The sequence below is a fragment of the Saccopteryx bilineata genome, chromosome 1 (assembly GCF_036850765.1).
Source record: "Saccopteryx bilineata isolate mSacBil1 chromosome 1, mSacBil1_pri_phased_curated, whole genome shotgun sequence".
NCBI lineage: Eukaryota > Metazoa > Chordata > Mammalia > Chiroptera > Emballonuridae > Saccopteryx > Saccopteryx bilineata.
The window spans coordinates 154158176-154175110 of NC_089490.1; the positions used below are offsets into that span (position 1 = coordinate 154158176).

At 52.7% G+C, this 16935-nt stretch overlaps 2 protein-coding genes across 3 annotated transcripts; both read left to right on the forward strand.

Annotated features, from left to right (window-relative positions):
* Window positions 1-2680: 2680 nt before the first annotated feature.
* LRG1 (leucine rich alpha-2-glycoprotein 1) lies at window positions 2681-5513 on the forward strand. The gene is made up of 2 exons (XM_066275333.1): window positions 2681-2778; window positions 4095-5513. Exons 1-2 carry the CDS (start codon window positions 2726-2728, stop codon window positions 5173-5175), a joined length of 1134 nt encoding a protein of 377 aa, XP_066131430.1. The 5' UTR covers window positions 2681-2725; the 3' UTR covers window positions 5176-5513.
* A 1358-nt stretch (window positions 5514-6871) lies between these two features.
* PLIN5 (perilipin 5) lies at window positions 6872-15896 on the forward strand. Of its 2 annotated transcripts, XM_066275348.1 has the most exons (8): window positions 6872-6929; window positions 7684-7765; window positions 8527-8722; window positions 9687-9769; window positions 10137-10308; window positions 12808-13007; window positions 14282-14398; window positions 14877-15896. In XM_066275348.1, the coding sequence occupies exons 2-8, from the start codon at window positions 7706-7708 to the stop codon at window positions 15405-15407; spliced, it is 1359 nt and encodes a 452-aa protein (XP_066131445.1). In that variant the 5' UTR covers window positions 6872-6929; window positions 7684-7705; the 3' UTR covers window positions 15408-15896. The 2 variants fall into 2 exon arrangements, with proteins under 2 accessions (XP_066131445.1, XP_066131454.1); XM_066275357.1 differs by lacking the exon at window positions 8527-8722 and having other exon boundaries at window positions 9715-9769.
* Window positions 15897-16935: the final 1039 nt, after the last annotated feature.

A 16935-nucleotide genomic window follows, 5' to 3' on the forward strand; every position in this document is an offset into this window, starting at 1 on the left:
CGCATGCCTGTCTGTCTGACTGTCTCTCCCCGTTTCCAGCTTCGGAAAGATACAAAAACAAAAACAAAACAAAAAAAATATTAAGCTGGACAGGAAGCCACCAAAGGATTTTTAAGCAGGGGATGTGATCTGATTTCATTTTAAGAGATCGCAATAGGCCCTGGCCGGTTGGCTCAGTGGTAGAGCATCAGCCTGGCGTGCAGGAGTCTTGGGTTCAATTCCCGGCCAGGGCACACAGGAGAAGCGCCCAACTGCTTCTCCACCTCTCCCCCTCTCCTTCCTCTCTGTCTCTCTCTTCCCCTCCCGCAGTCAGGGCTCCACTGGAGCAAAGTTGGCCCGGGCACTGAGGATGGCTCTGTGGCCTCTGCTTCAGGCGCTAGAATGGCTCTGGTTGCAACGGAGCAACGCCCCAGATGGGCAGAGCATCGCCCCCTGGTAGGCGTGCTGAGTGGATCCCAGTCGGGTGCATGTGGGAGTCTGTCTGACTGCCTCCCCGTTTCCAACTTCAGAAAAATACAAAAAAAAAAAAAAGAGAGAGAGATCACAATAGTGTTATGTCATTACAGTTCATAGCCCTTCCTTCCAGCCATGTTAACACCTACTGTGCGAACAAAACAGACCCAGTTTCCCCTTGTCAAGGGGAAAGAAACACAAAACACTGTGAAAGCATCAAACAGCTCCTCCTGAACCTGTGTATGTCTGTTTTTCTTTTCAGTTTGAGATATAATTGACATACAACATTGATATACATATGGATTGTAAGATGATCACCACAATAAAGTTAATATATCTATTACCTCACAATTACCTTTTAGTGTATGGTCAGAACATTAAGATCTACTCTCTTAGCAACTTTCAAGTATATAAGGCAGACAATATTATCAACTATAGTTATCATGCTGCATGTTATATGCTGAGAACATACTCGTAACTGCAAGTTTGAGCCCTTAGACCAATATCTCCTCATTCCCCACCACTCAGCCCCTGGCAGAAACTATTCTATCACTTTGTATAAGTTCATCTTTTTTTTTTAGAGTCCACATATAAGTGAGATCACATAGTATTTTTCTTTCTGTATCTGACTTATTTCATTCAGCATAATGCCCTCAAGATTCATCTGTGTTGTTGCAAATGGCAGGATTTGTGTCTTATTTTATGGCTAATATTCGTGTGTGTGTGTGTGTGTGTGTGTGTGTGTGTGTGTAATAAATGCAATGCAATATCCCTGGGGGTGCAGATTAAAGACAGTGATTTCATTTATCTCAGATAAATATGCAAAAGTGGAATTGCTTGATGGTATGGAATCTGTATTTTTAATTTTCTGAGGAACCTCCATGTTGTTCTCCATAGCAGCTGCACCAGTTTACATCCCTGCCAGCAGTGCACAGGGTTCCCTTTTCTCCACATCCTCGCCAGCACTTAGTTCTTGTCTTTTTGAGGATAGCCATCCCAACAGGTGGGAGGTGATACTGCATGGTGGTTTTGCTTTGCACTCCCAGGTGATCAGTGATGTTGAGCATCTTTTCATATACACGTTGGCCATTTGTATTTCTTCTTCAGAAAAATATTCAGGTCCTTTGCCTGTTTTGGTGTGTGTCTGTCTCTGAAGTTCTGCCATTCTGCCCTGTGTGTCCTGCTCTGTCCATATCTCTGTTAGGTTCTGTCTATATGTTTTTGCCTTCTCAGTGTCTATGTCTGTAGATTCATGTGTCTGTCTGGCATTCTTTATCTGTGCTTGTCATTGTCAGCCTGCATGTATGTCACTGAACCTGTGTGTCCACTAAGACAGGACTCAGTCATCCTGACAGCTGAATAGGGACAAAACTCTTCGAAGGTGGGGCCAAGGAGAAGAGGCCGTGGCCAGGAGTGACAGATAAAAACAACAGAGCACACCTTAATTTTTAGAACTCAACAAGAATGAAAGCACTAGATAGCCAAACCCATGAGATGCAGCCAAAGTCATTCTCAAAGGGAAGTGGGTAGCCTCCCAATGCGTTCATTAGTAAACAAACAATTCAAAATAAATAGTGCATCAACTTAGCATGAAGAACAAAAGAGCAGACTGGGGCCCTCAAAGATTGAATTCAACTTCACAGGGAAACAGAGGTCAAGGAAAGTTAAGCTACTCACCCATGGTCACAAAGCAAAGTAGTCCTAGCACAGCTGGGATTCAGAACCAGGTTTAGTCCCTCCCAGACCATTGTTCAAAGGCTGTGAAGACTTCTGGCATTACTTGCTTTTAAACTCTATTCTTAAGAAATTATTTCAAGGAAAATATATCTAATAAGTTCATAAATTCAAGACAAGTGTTTTTTGTTCTCTTCACTGCATTTCCTGGTTACTCAAAGGTGTCATAAGTACTAGCTCTTGTTCAAAGAGCTGCTCCCATCCCCCAGGACTGGCACCTTGCAAGCTTGACCCTTGATTTCTGGGTTGGGGGGGAGTAGGGTCTCAGCCCCAGAGACCTTTGGGTGTCTATTTCCCAAAAGCAGGAATCACAGGAAGGAAAACTGGGCAGAAGCAGGGACGAGAAGGGGTTGGCAGCCCCTCTGCTGTCCTCCCCCTGCCAGGAAACAATTTTGCAATCCTGACCACTCCCTTTCCTCTGCCTGGCTCAGGGTCAGCCCCTACCAGGAACAGGATATGGGTGGGGACTTCCCTATGATTGGTCCCTGTGCCCCACCCAGGCAGGTATAAGGCCAACTCGCCAGACCAAAGGACCTAGATGGAAAAGAGCAAAGCCACCATGTCCTCTTGGAGCCCAGGGCGAAACCAGAGGTAGGCCCCCACCCTGCCATTCATGGGCAGGCTTGGACAGCAGGATTTCTGTCTGACCCACTGAAGTCACAGGGCCAGATGTAGGCCTACAGGCTGGAACAGACCAACACTCAAGTTCTAACTAGGCCAGGCTTGCTCCCATACACACATTCACCTGTAGACACCACAGGCAAAGTGTGGGAGCCCACCCCGCAGGTCGGAGGCCTGCTGGAGGGACCAAGAGGAGCAGGAGCCCCAGCCCTCTAAGGGTTATAGTGCCAACTGTAAACCACCCAATCCCAGGGCCAAATGCACTCCCCAGACCTGCTTGGGCATTTTTCATGTTCAGAGCCGTTTTGCACCTGGAACCCTGGGTTGTACCCAAGTGCTTAAAGCAAGATGGAGCTGGACACAGATAACCTAAGCTGGTTTAGTCAGACCTGACAAAAAGAAGAGGAGCACAGAGGGGGAAACAGAGTTCTGCTTGGCAAAGTCAGAAAAAGCTTCATGGAAAAGGAGAATTGGAATTGGGGGGTTTTGCAGCCTGACCTGTGGTGGTGCAGTGGATGAAGTGTCAACCTGGAACTCTCAGGTCGCTGGTTCAAAACCTGGGCTTGGGCCCTGGCCGGTTGGCTCAGTAGTAGAGCATTGGCCTGGTGTGCAGGAGTCCCGGGTTCGATTCCCGGCCAGGGCACACAGGAGAAGCGCCCATCTGCTTCTCCACCCCTCCCCCCTCCTTCCTCTCTGTCTCTCTCTTCTCCTCCCACAGCCAGGGCTGTTGGAGCAAAGTTGGCCCAGGCGCTTGGGGGGGGGGGAGGGCGCTCTATGGCCTATGCCTCAGGCGCTAGAATGGCTCTGGTTGCAACAGAGCATCGCCCCCTGGTGGGCATGCCAGGTGGATCCCGGTCTGGCACATGTGGGAGTCTGTCTGACTGCCTCCCCGTTTCCAACCTCAGAAAAATACAAAAAACAAAACAAAACAAAAAAAAAACCCTGGGCTTGTTGTGTCAAGGCACGTATGGGACTTGATGCTTCCTGCTCCTCCCCATCTTCTCTCTCTCATTCTCTCTCTCTCTCTCTCCTCTCTAATCTCTAAAATGAATTTAAAAAAAAGAATTGGGGGCTTTGCAGGATGAATAGGAGTTCACTGACTCTGTCTTCAAAATAAGAAGAGGAGGAGGACTAATGACTGCATTAGTCCAGGGGAGCAATGAGGAGGCACAGTCTTGGGGTTGGAAGAGGAAATGGGAAGAAGTGGGCAGATTCTGGGTATATTTTCACTGAGCTGAGTGCATTTTCATTTCGGCTCATTAAGCACCTTCTGTTATTGCCTGCAGCCCAGGGGGCCTGGACTCCCATCTTTCTAGAACCCTGTTCCTGCTGCTACTAGTTGTGGCCACCTCAGCCCAGAAGATTGCCCCAAACCCTGAAGCCTGCCAGGTGTTCCATTCAGTCAACGGCAGCTCCGTCACCTGTTACCCACCTGCCAAATTGCCCCACAACCTCTCAGGCGACACCATATACTTGTCTGTAGAGTTCTTCAACCTCACTCAGCTGCCACTCAGTATTCTCGAGGGCGTCTCTAACCTCCAGGAACTACACCTTTCCAGCAATGGGCTGGAGAGCCTCTCAGCCAAGTGTCTATTGCCTGTGCCTAAGCTAAAGGTGCTCGATCTAACTCGCAATGCCCTGACCCAGCTGCCCACTGGCCTCTTCCAGGGCTCAGCCGCCCTCCACACCCTGGTGCTGCAGGAAAACCAGCTGGAAGTCCTGGAAACCTCGTGGCTGCATGGCCTGAAAGCCCTGAGGCATCTGGACCTATCTGGGAACCGCCTCCGGATGCTGCCTCCTGGGTTGCTGGCCAACTTCACCGACCTGTGCATCCTTAACCTTGGCAATAACCAGCTGGAGACTTTGCCTTCTGACCTTCTGAGGGGCCCCCTGAAGTTGGAATGGCTGTACCTGAATGGCAACAGATTGCAAGTGCTTCCAGAGGGGCTGCTGGTGCCCCAGACAAACCTGCAGTACCTTTTCCTGAATGACAACCAGCTGGGCACAGTGGCAGCCAGTGCCCTCCAAGGTCTGAAGCAGCTGGACATGCTGGACCTCTCCAACAACTCACTGAAAAGCGTGCCGAAAGGGTTCTGGTCATCCCTGGGACGGCCCGGGGCAGGCCGGGACATGAAGGATGGCTTTGACATCTCTGGTAACCGCTGGACCTGCGACCAGAACTTGGACGACCTCTATCAGTGGCTTGTGGACAATAAAGACAAGATGTTCTTCCGGAATAGCACATGCTGCGCTGAGCCTAAAGCCATGGAGGGCAAGACACTCCTGGCCGCAGCCATGTCCTATTTGAAGCCTGAGGCTAAGGGGAAGAGGGGTTGGGGTGGCCTGGCAGAATACTGCACCCACTAGACAATTAATCCTCCCCTTTAAGGATGAGGCAGACTTCCCATAGTTTCTGGACCCATTTTGCCCATGCTTCCCAGAACACCCCCTAGGCTCTCTGACCTCCTTGTCTTTGCTCAAGCTGTACCCTCTTCCAGAATGCCTTCCCCATTTCCCAGATCTCTTGGTCTCCCGGGTCCCTCAGATCCCTCACCCTCCCTCTGGCATAGCCCTGGCCACACTGGGGCCACACTGGGTCTCTCCCAATTTGGGGGACTCTCTGAAGGGCCTTGGGGCTGAGTTATCTCCTAATCATCACTCAGGGGTCAGAGCTGAGGGATTTAATAAATAATTGTTGAACAGAATTGGGAAAAATTGGCATTCACTGTGTTCCTGCATCTCCCAAGTCAACTTACTAAGTCTCCAGGATGAAGAAGGAAAGCGGAGGCATGACCCAGGGCTTAAGGTGCTGGACTTGAAATCCCAAAGGGATGGCAATTGGGATCTGATGGCCTGTGGCTGCTCTTCCTCCTCCCCCTTAACTGGAAGTAAAACCTTAACAATTGCCCAGGGTGTCATTTTACTGGCAGATTCCTGCCAGAGCATGTGTCCTGGTAAGGTTTAAATTAAGCCAGATTGCTTCAGGTCTCCAAACAATTTGTCATGCTGGCCAGTGATAACCCAGGGGCAGCCACCCAGGGCAAGCATGGACAGGCTGGATGGGGCTGAACAGATGGGCAAAAAGCCCAGGGGTGTTATCACAATTCTGAACCTGGAGCCACCTGATGACACGATGCTGAACATAGTGGGGCCAGGTCAGATTTGGGGGTTCTGGGGGTGTTGGGCCATGCTCGGCTTTTTCAGCCCCCTAGGAGTGTCATGTCCACATTGGTGGTCATTCCAGGCATGGTGATGAAAAAGCTAGACCTGGAGCCTGGCAGAATTTGGTTTAAATCGAATCCCTCAAGCCCTGTTGGGCCCAGAACAAGTAGTTTAAACATTCTGAGCCTCAGTTTACTCATCTGTAAAAGGCAATCTAAGGGGCCTGACCAGGCGGTTGCGCAGTGGATAGAGCATCTGGGACACTTGAGCACTGGGTCACCAGCTTAAGCGTGGAATCACAGACATGACCCCATCATCGCTGGCTTGAAGCCCAAGGTCACTGACTCGAGCAAAGGGTCACTGACCCAGCTGGAGCCCACCCCACTCTCTGTCAAGGCACATAGGAGAAAGGAATCAATGGACAACTAGGGTGCCGCAACTATGAGCTGATGTTTCTCATCTCTCTCCCTTCCTGTCTGTCTGTCCCTGTCTGTCAGTCTCTCTCTCGCTGGGAAAAAACAAAGCAACCTGACGGAATGAGCCGGCCTGGCTCCTGGTTCAGTTAAGGGGAGGATTTAAAAATATAGAAAGACATTAAGTACTTGCTCAAGGTCACTGGAGGAGGAGGTCGGGCTGTGATCGCCCTCCATTGTCTCCGCGGCAATAGCAGTGAGGGTGACAAGTGGCCAAATGTGACCCACGAAAGTAGCTCAATCCTTGGGCATCCACCGTTCCCAAGTTACTTTGGCAACCGCACTTTCCTCTGGGAGCAACGGAAAAGAGAGAGGGGGCCTAGAGCCCCGCCCCCTGGAGCACGCCCCCGCATAACCTCTCCTCATTGGTCAGTCTCAGGAGGCTCCGCCCCCCGAGCCACTATAAGGCGGGCGGGGTGGCAGGGGGCGGAGACTGGAGCCCTAGTCTGGGGTCCGTGCTGGGGTGCTGAGGCTGCGCGCGCCCAGGTGAGTACCACGTGGGTGGCGTCCAGGAGTGCCCCTCAGGCCTGGGAGCGCAGAAATGGGTGGGTAGGCTAGAGTCCAGCGGCATGGTGAGGGGAGGGGGGATGACGGGCTGGAGCAGGTGGCTGGGACCCTTGGCCCAGTTGGCTGAAGCTCGGGACCCAGTTGGGCGGGGACCAAGCTCTGAAAGCACGGGGTAGGGATGAATTGCCGGGGAGCCTGAGGTCGGACTCCCTACTCTGAGTCAGCTTAAGCTGAGTGACCTTGGGCCCAGCAAGGAACCGCTGTGTGCCTTAGTTTCCCCCAATGTCAAAGTGACTGGGTTTATTGGAATTCTGTAATTACCACCTGCATCCCTGTCGGGGGCTGCTGTACAGTTCTTTCCTAGGCAGGGGCTACAGGGACCCACCCTACTTTGCAGGAGAGGAAACAGCCCAGAGAGGTGAAGGCACTTGCCCAAAGTCACACAGCAAGTAATGGCAGGGTTCAAACCCTGAGCCTATGTTTTGAATCACTACAGGGTCCCCATCTTGCTAGAGGCTCTCTAGTGTGCACCTACTGTGTGCAGAGTCATGGGCACTCACTGTCCGTGCTCCTTATGACATTCTGAAGTATTATCATTACCCCATTTTTTGGATGAGGAAACTGAGGCCCCAAGGAACAAGACTTGCTGGAGTCACAGAGCCCAGCCAGCCAGAACCCAAGGCCTGGGAGAGAGCTGAAAGGAATGGCCCCCTCACTCTATCCTGCCCCCCAGGGTGACCCTGTTTTCAGCAGGCATGTCAGAAGATGAGACAGCTCAGACTCACAGACCCAGCTTGTGGGAGCAGGACCAGCAGGTGAGGGGCTGCACCTCCTATGGAACAGGGCATGAAGCAGAGTGGGAGACAATCCCTCCCTGAACAGCTGCAGGCTGAGTACCCCCTCCCACCTCTATCTTTGCTGAGAGTGCCTCACTCTTAGGGCATTGGACCATGGAAGCTGGCACCTCTGCACCACTTACCCATATCCCAGAGGGGCACAGTGATGCCCAGGGAGGGCATCCCTCCAAGCACACCCAGCTGGCTTACCTGGCCTCTGCCCGACTTTCCCTCTTCCACCTCTGGGTCTCTGCCTTTATTTCCCTGTTTCTGTATCCACCATCATGGCACTCTAAACAAAAACAGTAATATCAGCACTCTCAGCATCTACTCTGCATCAGTCATTGTTCCAAGTGCTGCACATACATTGGCTCCTAGAATCCCCACCCCAGCCCTTCAAACCCATTTTACAGATGGGAGACCAAGACACCAAGCAGTTCACTCACTTGCCCAAGCTCACATAACTCAGAGGTGGCCAAAACAGAACTGAATGCAGGCACTTTTGCCTCAGAGACTATGTGCCCTTAGCTGCCAGACTCTTTCAGAACTTTTCATGCTGTGTGTGCTATGGAGAACAGGAGCCTGTGAGGACCTTCATGTGGGTTTCCTCTGCTGTACACAGCCAGGTGCTCACACCCCTGCCCACCCCTCATTCTGGCCCATAGAGAAGAAGTGAGCTAATGTGTTGGCAGAGGTTCCCACATCCCTGGGAGCCCCTCTGATGCTGCCCCTTCCCACAGAACGTGGTGCAGCGAGTTGTGGCCCTGCCCCTGGTCAGGGCCACGTGTACTGCGGTATCCGATGTTTATAGCGCAGCCAAGGACAGGCACCCACTGCTGGGCTCTGCCTGCCGCCTGGCTGAGAACTGCGTGTGCAGCCTTACCAACAGTGCCCTGGACCACGCCCAGCCACTGATCAACCACCTGCAGCCTCAGTGTGAGTCCCCCTGGCCAGAGTCCCGTGGTTGCCCCATGATTCCACCGTCTCGTGCTCCATCCACATAGCATGTGCTGGGGTGGACCCTCTGACCTGGGTGTCCCTCCTCAGTCTTCCCTGTCCTGTGTGCCTTTAGTCTGACTGCCTGTTCCCGACCCCCATTCACCTGTCATCCTTGCTCAGTCTTTCTCTCAGTGCCATCTCCCAATTCCTTTTTGCCTGTTCCACCCTTCACACACACACACACACACACACACACACACACACCTGTTGCATATTATGTTTTATTGCCTGGCTATCATCTGCCCTTAGTCATTTAGTTGTGGTCCCCCTACTTCTGTCCCCATTTCATCTGTTTTGATGTCCTCCTCACTTGTTGGTTGGCCTGTGGTGCCTTGGGTCTCCAACCTCCCTTCCTTATCTGCCCCCCTGTCCCTGCCTCGATCTTCCCTGAGCCCCGCATTTCCCTAGACCTGTGACCAGCTCAGGAGTCAAATCTGTCAACCTGATGGGGGTGAGGGAGACAGACACTTGGCCTCACATTTGACTGAAGAAGATGGTCACATTAGGGTCCTAGCTCAGGGCCTTCCCCACCTCCTTCTTAGCTGGCTTGAGTGACCTTGAGCCTGCTCGGCTGAGGCATCTGAGCTGAGCATGGGTGTGGAGTCACCTTGGAGCTGGCAGAAGCCAGTAACAGGGCAGAGGTGGGGAAAGCAGAGGAGGCGGGGCCCAGCTTGGTGGCCTACCCAGTCCCTCAGGGTCTCCAGCCCCTCAGGGGACCAGCCAGGTCTCCCTGCCAGGAAGGCCTTCCTTGATCTCTTCCTGCCTGTCACTCTCCCTCCCTGTCTCTCCCTCTCTCCTTTTTTCTCTGCTTCTCTCTCCAGAACTTCCCCCTTACCTGTCCCTCTTTGTTCCTATTTCCCTCTTTGCCCCACATTCTCACTTCCTGCCTCTCTCCCACCAGTGGCTACAGTGAATGATCTTGCCTGCAGGGGCCTGGACAAGCTGGAGGAGAAGCTACCCTTTCTCCAGCAACCTTCCGAGATGGTACAGCACCAGACCATGGGGACCTGCAGGGATGGAGGTGGGAGGGGGCTGCCTCCTTCCAGACCTGGCCTGAATCCTCTGCCAGTCGGATTCTGGGACCAAATTAGGCTTTGGTCAACTCAAAAAAAATCAGCTACATTAAAATAAATGGCACCCATATTAATAGCACACTTAATATATGCCAGTAGGTGCTGGTAACCCCTTCAATCACACTATGTGGGAGAGATTTTATTTTTCTCCAACTTATAGAGGGGAAATTGAGGCCCAGAGTTGGGAAGGGGCCAGGGATCCTTGACCCCCCAGCCCCAGGGGTCAGGGAAGAGAACCGGAAACTGACAGCTCCTGGATCAGGGCTACCTCCCACCAGGTGGTGACCTCAGCCAAGGATGCAGTGGCCAGCAGTGTGACAGGCCTGGCACGGCAGAGCCGACGCTGGAGTGTGGAGCTAAAGCGTTCCATGAGCCACGCTGTGGACGTTGTGCTGGGCAAGTCGGAGGAGCTGGTGGACCACTTCTTGCCCATGACTGAGGAGGAGCTCGGTGAGGCTGGTGCCCTCCCCACCCTGCCCCTGAAACCTCCTGCCCAGTCCCCATCCCCAGAGGTTACAAATCGGAAAAGCTCAGGACTCACTCAAGGCCACAACAGATTAGCAGCAATGTGGAGCTAAAGCCCAGCCCTGACCTCCCATTCCCCTTCCAGGCCCTTCACTCACATCCTACTAGAAACCAGACCACCCAGACCCCAAGGGTGTAAGTGGCTTAAAGACTTGCCTGACCAGGTGGTGGAACAGTGGATAGAGCATTACCCTGGGGTGCAGAGGACCCAGGTTGAAACCCCAAGATTGCTAGCTTGAGCCGAAAAGTTGCTGGCTTGAAGCCCAACGTCACTGCTTGAGCAAGGGGTCACTGGCTCTGCTGGAACCCCCCAGTCAAGGCACATATGAGAAATCAATCAATGAACAGCTATGGTGCTGCAACGAACTGATGCTTCTCATCTGTCTCCCTTCTTTTTTACTGACTCTCTCAATAAAGATAAAAAAAAATTTTGAGAGGGCTGTGGTCTCAAACTGGTAACACTCCAAATTGTATTATCTAGCCTGTACAGTGCCTTTTTTTTTTTTTAATGAGAGGAGGGGAGGCCGAGAGACCCCCGCATGTGTCCTTACAGGAATCCACCCAGCAAGCCCACTAGGGGGCGATGCTCTGCTCATCTGGGGCCATTGCTCCATTGCTCAGGAATGGAGCCATTTTTTTTCAGCCTGAGGCAGAGGCCATGGAGCCATCCTCAGCATCCAAGGCCAACTTTGCTCAAATCAATCAAGCAATGGCTGCCAGAGGGGAAGAGAGAGAAGGAGAGGAGTGGAGAAGCAGATGGTCACTTGTCCTGCGTGCCCTGACCAGGAATCGAACCAACATTCACATGCCGGGCTGACGCTCTACCGTTAAGCCAACCAGCCAGGGCCTGTACAGTGCCTTTAAAATGTTTTAATTCATTGCATGACTTTCACAATCAGATTTTGCCCTATAAATCCCGGTTTCTGGCTTGCCTTAAAAAACTAGACTTGGGTTGAATAGCTAGCGTCTGCCCCCTTCTTTTTTTTTTTTAAAGTGACAGGAGGAGAGATAGACAGATTCCCACATGTGCCCCGACCTGGATCCACCCAGCAACGCCCATTTGGGGCCAATACTATCCTCAGCACCTGAAGCTAATACTTGGACCAATTGAGCCACTGTCTGCGAGAGGGAAAGACAGAAGGAAAAAGCAGATGGTTGTTTCTGTGTGTCCTGCCCAGGGATCTAATCTGGGATGTCTGCACACCGGGCCAATGCTCTATGCACTAAGCCACCCAGCCAATGCCTAGCATCTGCCCCCTTAGAGCCCTTCTTTCTCCAATGTTCCATTATTGTCTCTGGCCCTGGAAAAAATCTGACTTCTTAACTGCTGTGTTACAACACTAGAAGAATATGTTGATGTGCTCCCTCAGTGGAAAGGCTGTGAGGCATTTATGAAGCACCTACTGTGTGCCAGGCACTTGTGATATGAGGCAGTTTAGTAGAGTGGTTAAGAATAGAGCCAGAATGGGCCCTGGCCGGTTGGCTCAGTGGTAGAGCATCAGCCTGGCATGCAGGAGTCCCGGGTTTGATTCCCGGCCAAGGCACACAGGAGAGGCACCCATCTGCTTCTCCACCCCTCTCCCTCTCCTTCCTCTCTGTCTCTCTCTTCCCCTCCTGCAGCCAAGACTCCACTGGAGCAAAGTTTGCCCGGGCGCTGAGGATGGCTCTGTGGCCTCTGCCTCAGGCGCTAGAATGGCTCTGGTTGCAACAGAGCAATGCCCCAGATGGGCAGAGCATTGCCCCCTGGTGGGCATGCCGGGTGGATCCCGGTCAGGCACATGTGGGAGTCTGTTTCCAGCTTCAGAAAAAATACCAAAAAAAAAAAAAAAAAAATAGAGCCAGAATGACTGAGTTCAAATCCCACTTCTGCTTTTTCACACTGTGGGACTTCAGCTCTCTCTGCCTCTATGAAATGGGCCTAGTAATAGTGCCTACATCAGGGGTCCTCAAACTTTTTACACAGGGGGCCAGTTCACTGTCCCTCAGACCATTGGAGGGCCAGACTATAAAAAAAACTATGAACAAATCCCTATGCACACTGCACATCTTATTTTAAAGTAAAAAAAAACAAAACAGGAACAAATACAATATTTAAAATAAAGAACAAGTAAATTTAAATCAACAAACTGACCAGTATTTCAATGGGAACTATGCTCCTCTCACTGACCACCAATGAAAGAGGTGCCCCTTCCAGAAGTGCGGCAGGGGCCGGATAAATGGCCTCAGGGGGCCGCATGTGGCCCGCGGGCCGTAGTTTGGGGACCCCTGGCTACATCATAGGGTTTAGGGAGGATTGAATGAATTGATACTGGTAAAGAGACACTATCAATTTGGGAGCCCATGGGCTTGTCCAGCCAGAAAAAGGGTGAACAGACATAGAGGTAGTGTCCACGCTGACCGTCTCTCCCCCATCCTGTCCTCCAGTGGCGCTGGCAGCTGAGGCTGAGGGCCCAGAAGTGGGCTCAGTGGAAGAGCAGAGGAGACAGCAGGGCTACTTTGTGCGCCTGGGCTCCCTCTCAACACGGCTCCGCCACCTGGCATATGAACATTCTCTGGGGAAACTGAGGCAGAAGAAACACCATGCCCAGGACACACTGGCCCAGCTCCGGGAGACATTGGAGCTGGTGAGAGCCCTCTGCCTGCCTCCACCCCACAATGCAGGCCAATAAGCATGGACTGAGTGCTAGTTGAGTGCTTGGTCTCATGCTAGACTGAAGGGGGAGGGAACTGGGCTCCGCTGCCTCTCGCTGTGTGTGTTCAGGGCTGGGAAGAGGGATGCCTGGGCTGGGGAAGCTCAGGGGGTGCTAAGGCTCAGCCTGGGGAGTAAGGAAGGGGTTTTGTGGAGGAGGAAAAGTGGGAGCTGGAATTTATAGGCAATTAAAGCAGATAGAGAGGGAGAAGGTGCCTCTTCCCTTGCTCTTCTGTCACCAATCCCATTCCTCTCCATCCTTTAGGTTACAGCTTACACCCAGCTTCCTCCCCCATTGTCCATCCCTCCCTGCTCCAAAGGAACATGACAGCTCCTGCTTACTGGGCTTGATAAATTCAGATGTCCCAACCTGCTTATCCCACATCCCCTCTCATCTCAACTGCCAGCAGTTCTGCATTCTCACCCCCACCCACATCAGACACATCAGCCATAATATTATATCTGCCCTCAAAGTCTATCCTGAATCTTCCCTCCTCTTCCACCACCTGGGTCCAGTCCCCAAGATTGCTCACCTGATCCCCAGCTCTCCTCCTGGACCCATCTGTCATCCCCAGAGCAGCCACCAGAGGGCGCCTGTGAGCACCTGAGTTAGTTTATTTCACTGAGCGGTAATGTTCTCAAGGTTTATCCATTTTGTAGCATGTGTGAGAACTTCCTTTTTATGGCTCAACAATATTCCAATGTATGGATGGGCCACGATTATTTCTATTCCTCTTCTAATACATGCCCTGGCCTGGGTACTAAAGGCACAGAGCCCCGTCCAAGACACTCACAGTCCAGTCGGGGGACCAAGGTCCTAACAGGGAACATAGCAGGTGCGGTGGATCCACGGCAGCCAGGAGGGGAGGAGGAAAGGCTTCCTGGAGGGTGTGATTTCTACATTGAGACTTAAACTGGAGTGAATCAGGAAGGGAGAGAGGGTAGAGGGAAGAGTATACCTAGCAGAGGAACCAATATGAGCAAATGCCTGGCCATGAGTCTCCGTTTTAGGGTAACCACAGGTCACGGGGTCTGCCAGAGTGGAGGAGACAAGGAACAGGCTGGCCAGGCTGGATCAGCAGGTGCAGAACGTTGTACACAGGAGGTGTTCCCTAAATACTTATTGAGGCCAGATCCAAGCTAAGATCAGTCCTGGCTCCCCGACTCCCCCAAATCCTCTTCTGATGACCACCTCGCCCAACCTCACAGATTGACCTCGTGCAGTGTGGGGTGACCCCCACCGCCCCAGCCTGCCCTGGGAAGGTGCATGAGCTGTGGGAGGACTGGAGTCTGTGCACCCCAGAGAACGGACGCCGCCGCAGCCAGGTAGGATGATAGGTTCTGGATCTGCCCAGGGTTGCCAGAGGCCAGGCTCAAGCTGTTAGTCTAACCAACTGCTGACGTCAGCTGCTCGGAATGTCCGTGGGGAAACTGAGGCAAGTTGACAGTCCTACTGAGTGCCCAAAGGGGAAACTAAAGCAGGGCTTGGTTTCACTTAGCGTATGGAAGAAACTGTGGCCGGGTGAGGCAGTCCTACTGGGTGCCCATTCGAGAAAACTGAGGCAGGGGAAGTCTTATTGTGGGTCCTTTAAAACCTTCCCGATTCCTGCTTTTGGGGAGGCAAGGCTGTCTCGTTGTGTCCATGGAGGAAACTGAGTTAGGGTGATGGTCCCAGTATGTACCTGTGGGAGAAACTAAGGTATGACGATAGTCCCATTGTGTGTTTATAGGAAAACAGGCTGGGAGGTTGTCTCAGCATATGTCCATCCGGGATACTGAGGCTCCGCCCCTCCTCTCCCCGCAGGCAGAGCTGGAAACACTGGTACTGTCTCGAAGTCTGATGCAGGAGCTACAGAGCTCAGTGGACGCACTGGAGACCAGCGTGCGAGGCCTGCCCCAGGGCGCCCAGGAGAAGGTGGCTGAGGTACGGCGCAGTGTGAACGCCCTGCAGGCTGCCTTCGCTGACGCACGCTGCTTCAGGGACGTGTCAGCATCAGCGTTGGCCGAGGGCCGGGGCAGAGTGGCTCGGGCCCACGCATGCGTGGATGAGCTGCTAGAGCTAGTGATGCAGGCCGTGCCACTGCCCTGGCTCGTGGGGCCCTTTTCGCCCGTCCTTATAGAGCGATCAGAGCCCGTACCCGACCTGGAGAACCTAGTCGATGAGGTCGTGGGGAGCCCTGACCCCCGCTGGGCACACCTGGACTGGCCGGCCCAGCAGAGAGCCTGGCAGGCCCAGCACCGGAACGGGACAGGTTTCCCAGAGGACATTCCAGAGGAGGAGCCTGAGGCCCCCAGCCGGCCCAAGCACACGCTGATGCCAGAGCTGGACTTCTGACGGAATGAGGCCTCTGAACCACAGAGGCAGCAGGAAGCTACCCTACACCTCCATATCCTGCTGCCTCCTAGTGGCCATGAAGAAGCACAAACAGCCAGTGCCTTTTGACCTTGGCCTAGGCTCAGTTGGGGGGTTGCAGCAGAATTCTTAATCTAGGCCAGTTTTACTGACCTCAGACCCTTCCCAGTCTTCCCTTTGGATATATGGGGATGTGAACCTAACTCAGATCCGACTAATCACCAGCACACAACTGGGATCCCCAGCTGGGTCTGTGGTCACCAAGCTCCTCAGAGAAACACATTTTACCCAATGGCTTCTATTTGGGGCTTTGAAAAATGAGCACCCCCCTGCCCCCCTCCCAGCTTCTACATCTTGGACTGAGGGGTCTCCAGAGATGCTGGGTTGCACCAACTCGGCCTTCCAGGAGCACTTGCTTTGCTGTTTGGGGTATGCTCTCCAGAATAAAGGTGCTTCATGTTGTTCAAAGGCCCCATGACCTCTGTTCTGACCAGGATGAGTCTCAGTTGCAGTTATGACTGCATGGCACAGGTCAGGCTTCGAGATTTGAAAGGAGTGATACCTCCCACACACACCAGCTTGCCATCCAGTCTGTAATGCACTTTTAGTGCCCAGTCCACCTTCAGTTCTAGCTTCCTGGAGTAAAAGTTCACATTTTAGTATAAATGAATGTCTTGGAAACTAGTGAGCAGGATCATCAGGAGAAAGAAGTTAGACAGGTCAGCCCCCGCCCCACCCCCGCGCCCCATGTCCACCTCTCTGGACCCACAGGAACTGATCTTGCTGTGGCTTCTTCACTGGACAGGACTGGGGGTAAAAGGCAGGGCAAGGGCCACAGGACAGTCTCATGGGGACCTTCCTGTCCTCTGACCACATTCTTCTTGTCCCTCAGACTCCCCAGTGGCCAGGCAGGGTGTTGGGAAACCACAGTCTGATTTAGTGAGGTCAGGGTGGCCCCTGGCTTCCCTGGGATTGAGCCCAGGGGTAGCTCTGGGAGCCCTGACCACTCCCGCCAGCCAGATTCACTTCTGCTCAGGGACCTCCCTGGCTCCCTATTGCCCTGGGGTTGAATCCCAGTCTTTCCTACAGATGGGCAGGCAAGTGACTTCCCCTCTCTGAACCCATTTTCTGCTCAACAAAACGAGTAAGGCAGGACCAATCCTAGTAAACCACCTCAGTTATTATTCACTCGTTCATTCATTCAACCAATATTTATAGAACACCTGCTATGTGCCTGGCAGTTCTTTGCCTTGGGAACATGGCAGTGAGCAAAATGGATAAAAATCCTGCCTTCTATGACTTGACAATAAAGCAGAAGACAGGCAATAATCAAGAAAAGTAAATAAACTTAGTGTTAGTAGAATGATGAGAAAATAAAAGGAGGGCCTGGCCGGTTGGCTCAGTGGTAGAGCGTCGGCCTGGCGTGCGGGGGACCCGGGTTCGATTCCCGGCCAGGGCACATAGGAGAAGCGCCCATCTGCTTCTCCACCACCCCCCTTTCCTCTCTGTC

Coding starts and splice junctions, on each gene's coding strand:
- LRG1 (XM_066275333.1), top strand. CDS start 2,726: ATGGAAAAGAGCAAAGCCACCATGTCCTCTTGGAGCCCAGGGCGAAAC. Junction 2,779..4,094: donor AGCCCAGGGCGAAACCAGAG/GTAGGCCCCCAC, acceptor TATTGCCTGCAG/CCCAGGGGGCCTGGACTCCC.
- PLIN5 (XM_066275348.1), top strand. CDS start 7,706: ATGTCAGAAGATGAGACAGCTCAGACTCACAGACCCAGCTTGTGGGAG. Junction 9,770..10,136: donor TCCAGCAACCTTCCGAGATG/GTACAGCACCAG, acceptor ACCTCCCACCAG/GTGGTGACCTCAGCCAAGGA. Junction 14,399..14,876: donor ACGGACGCCGCCGCAGCCAG/GTAGGATGATAG, acceptor CTCTCCCCGCAG/GCAGAGCTGGAAACACTGGT.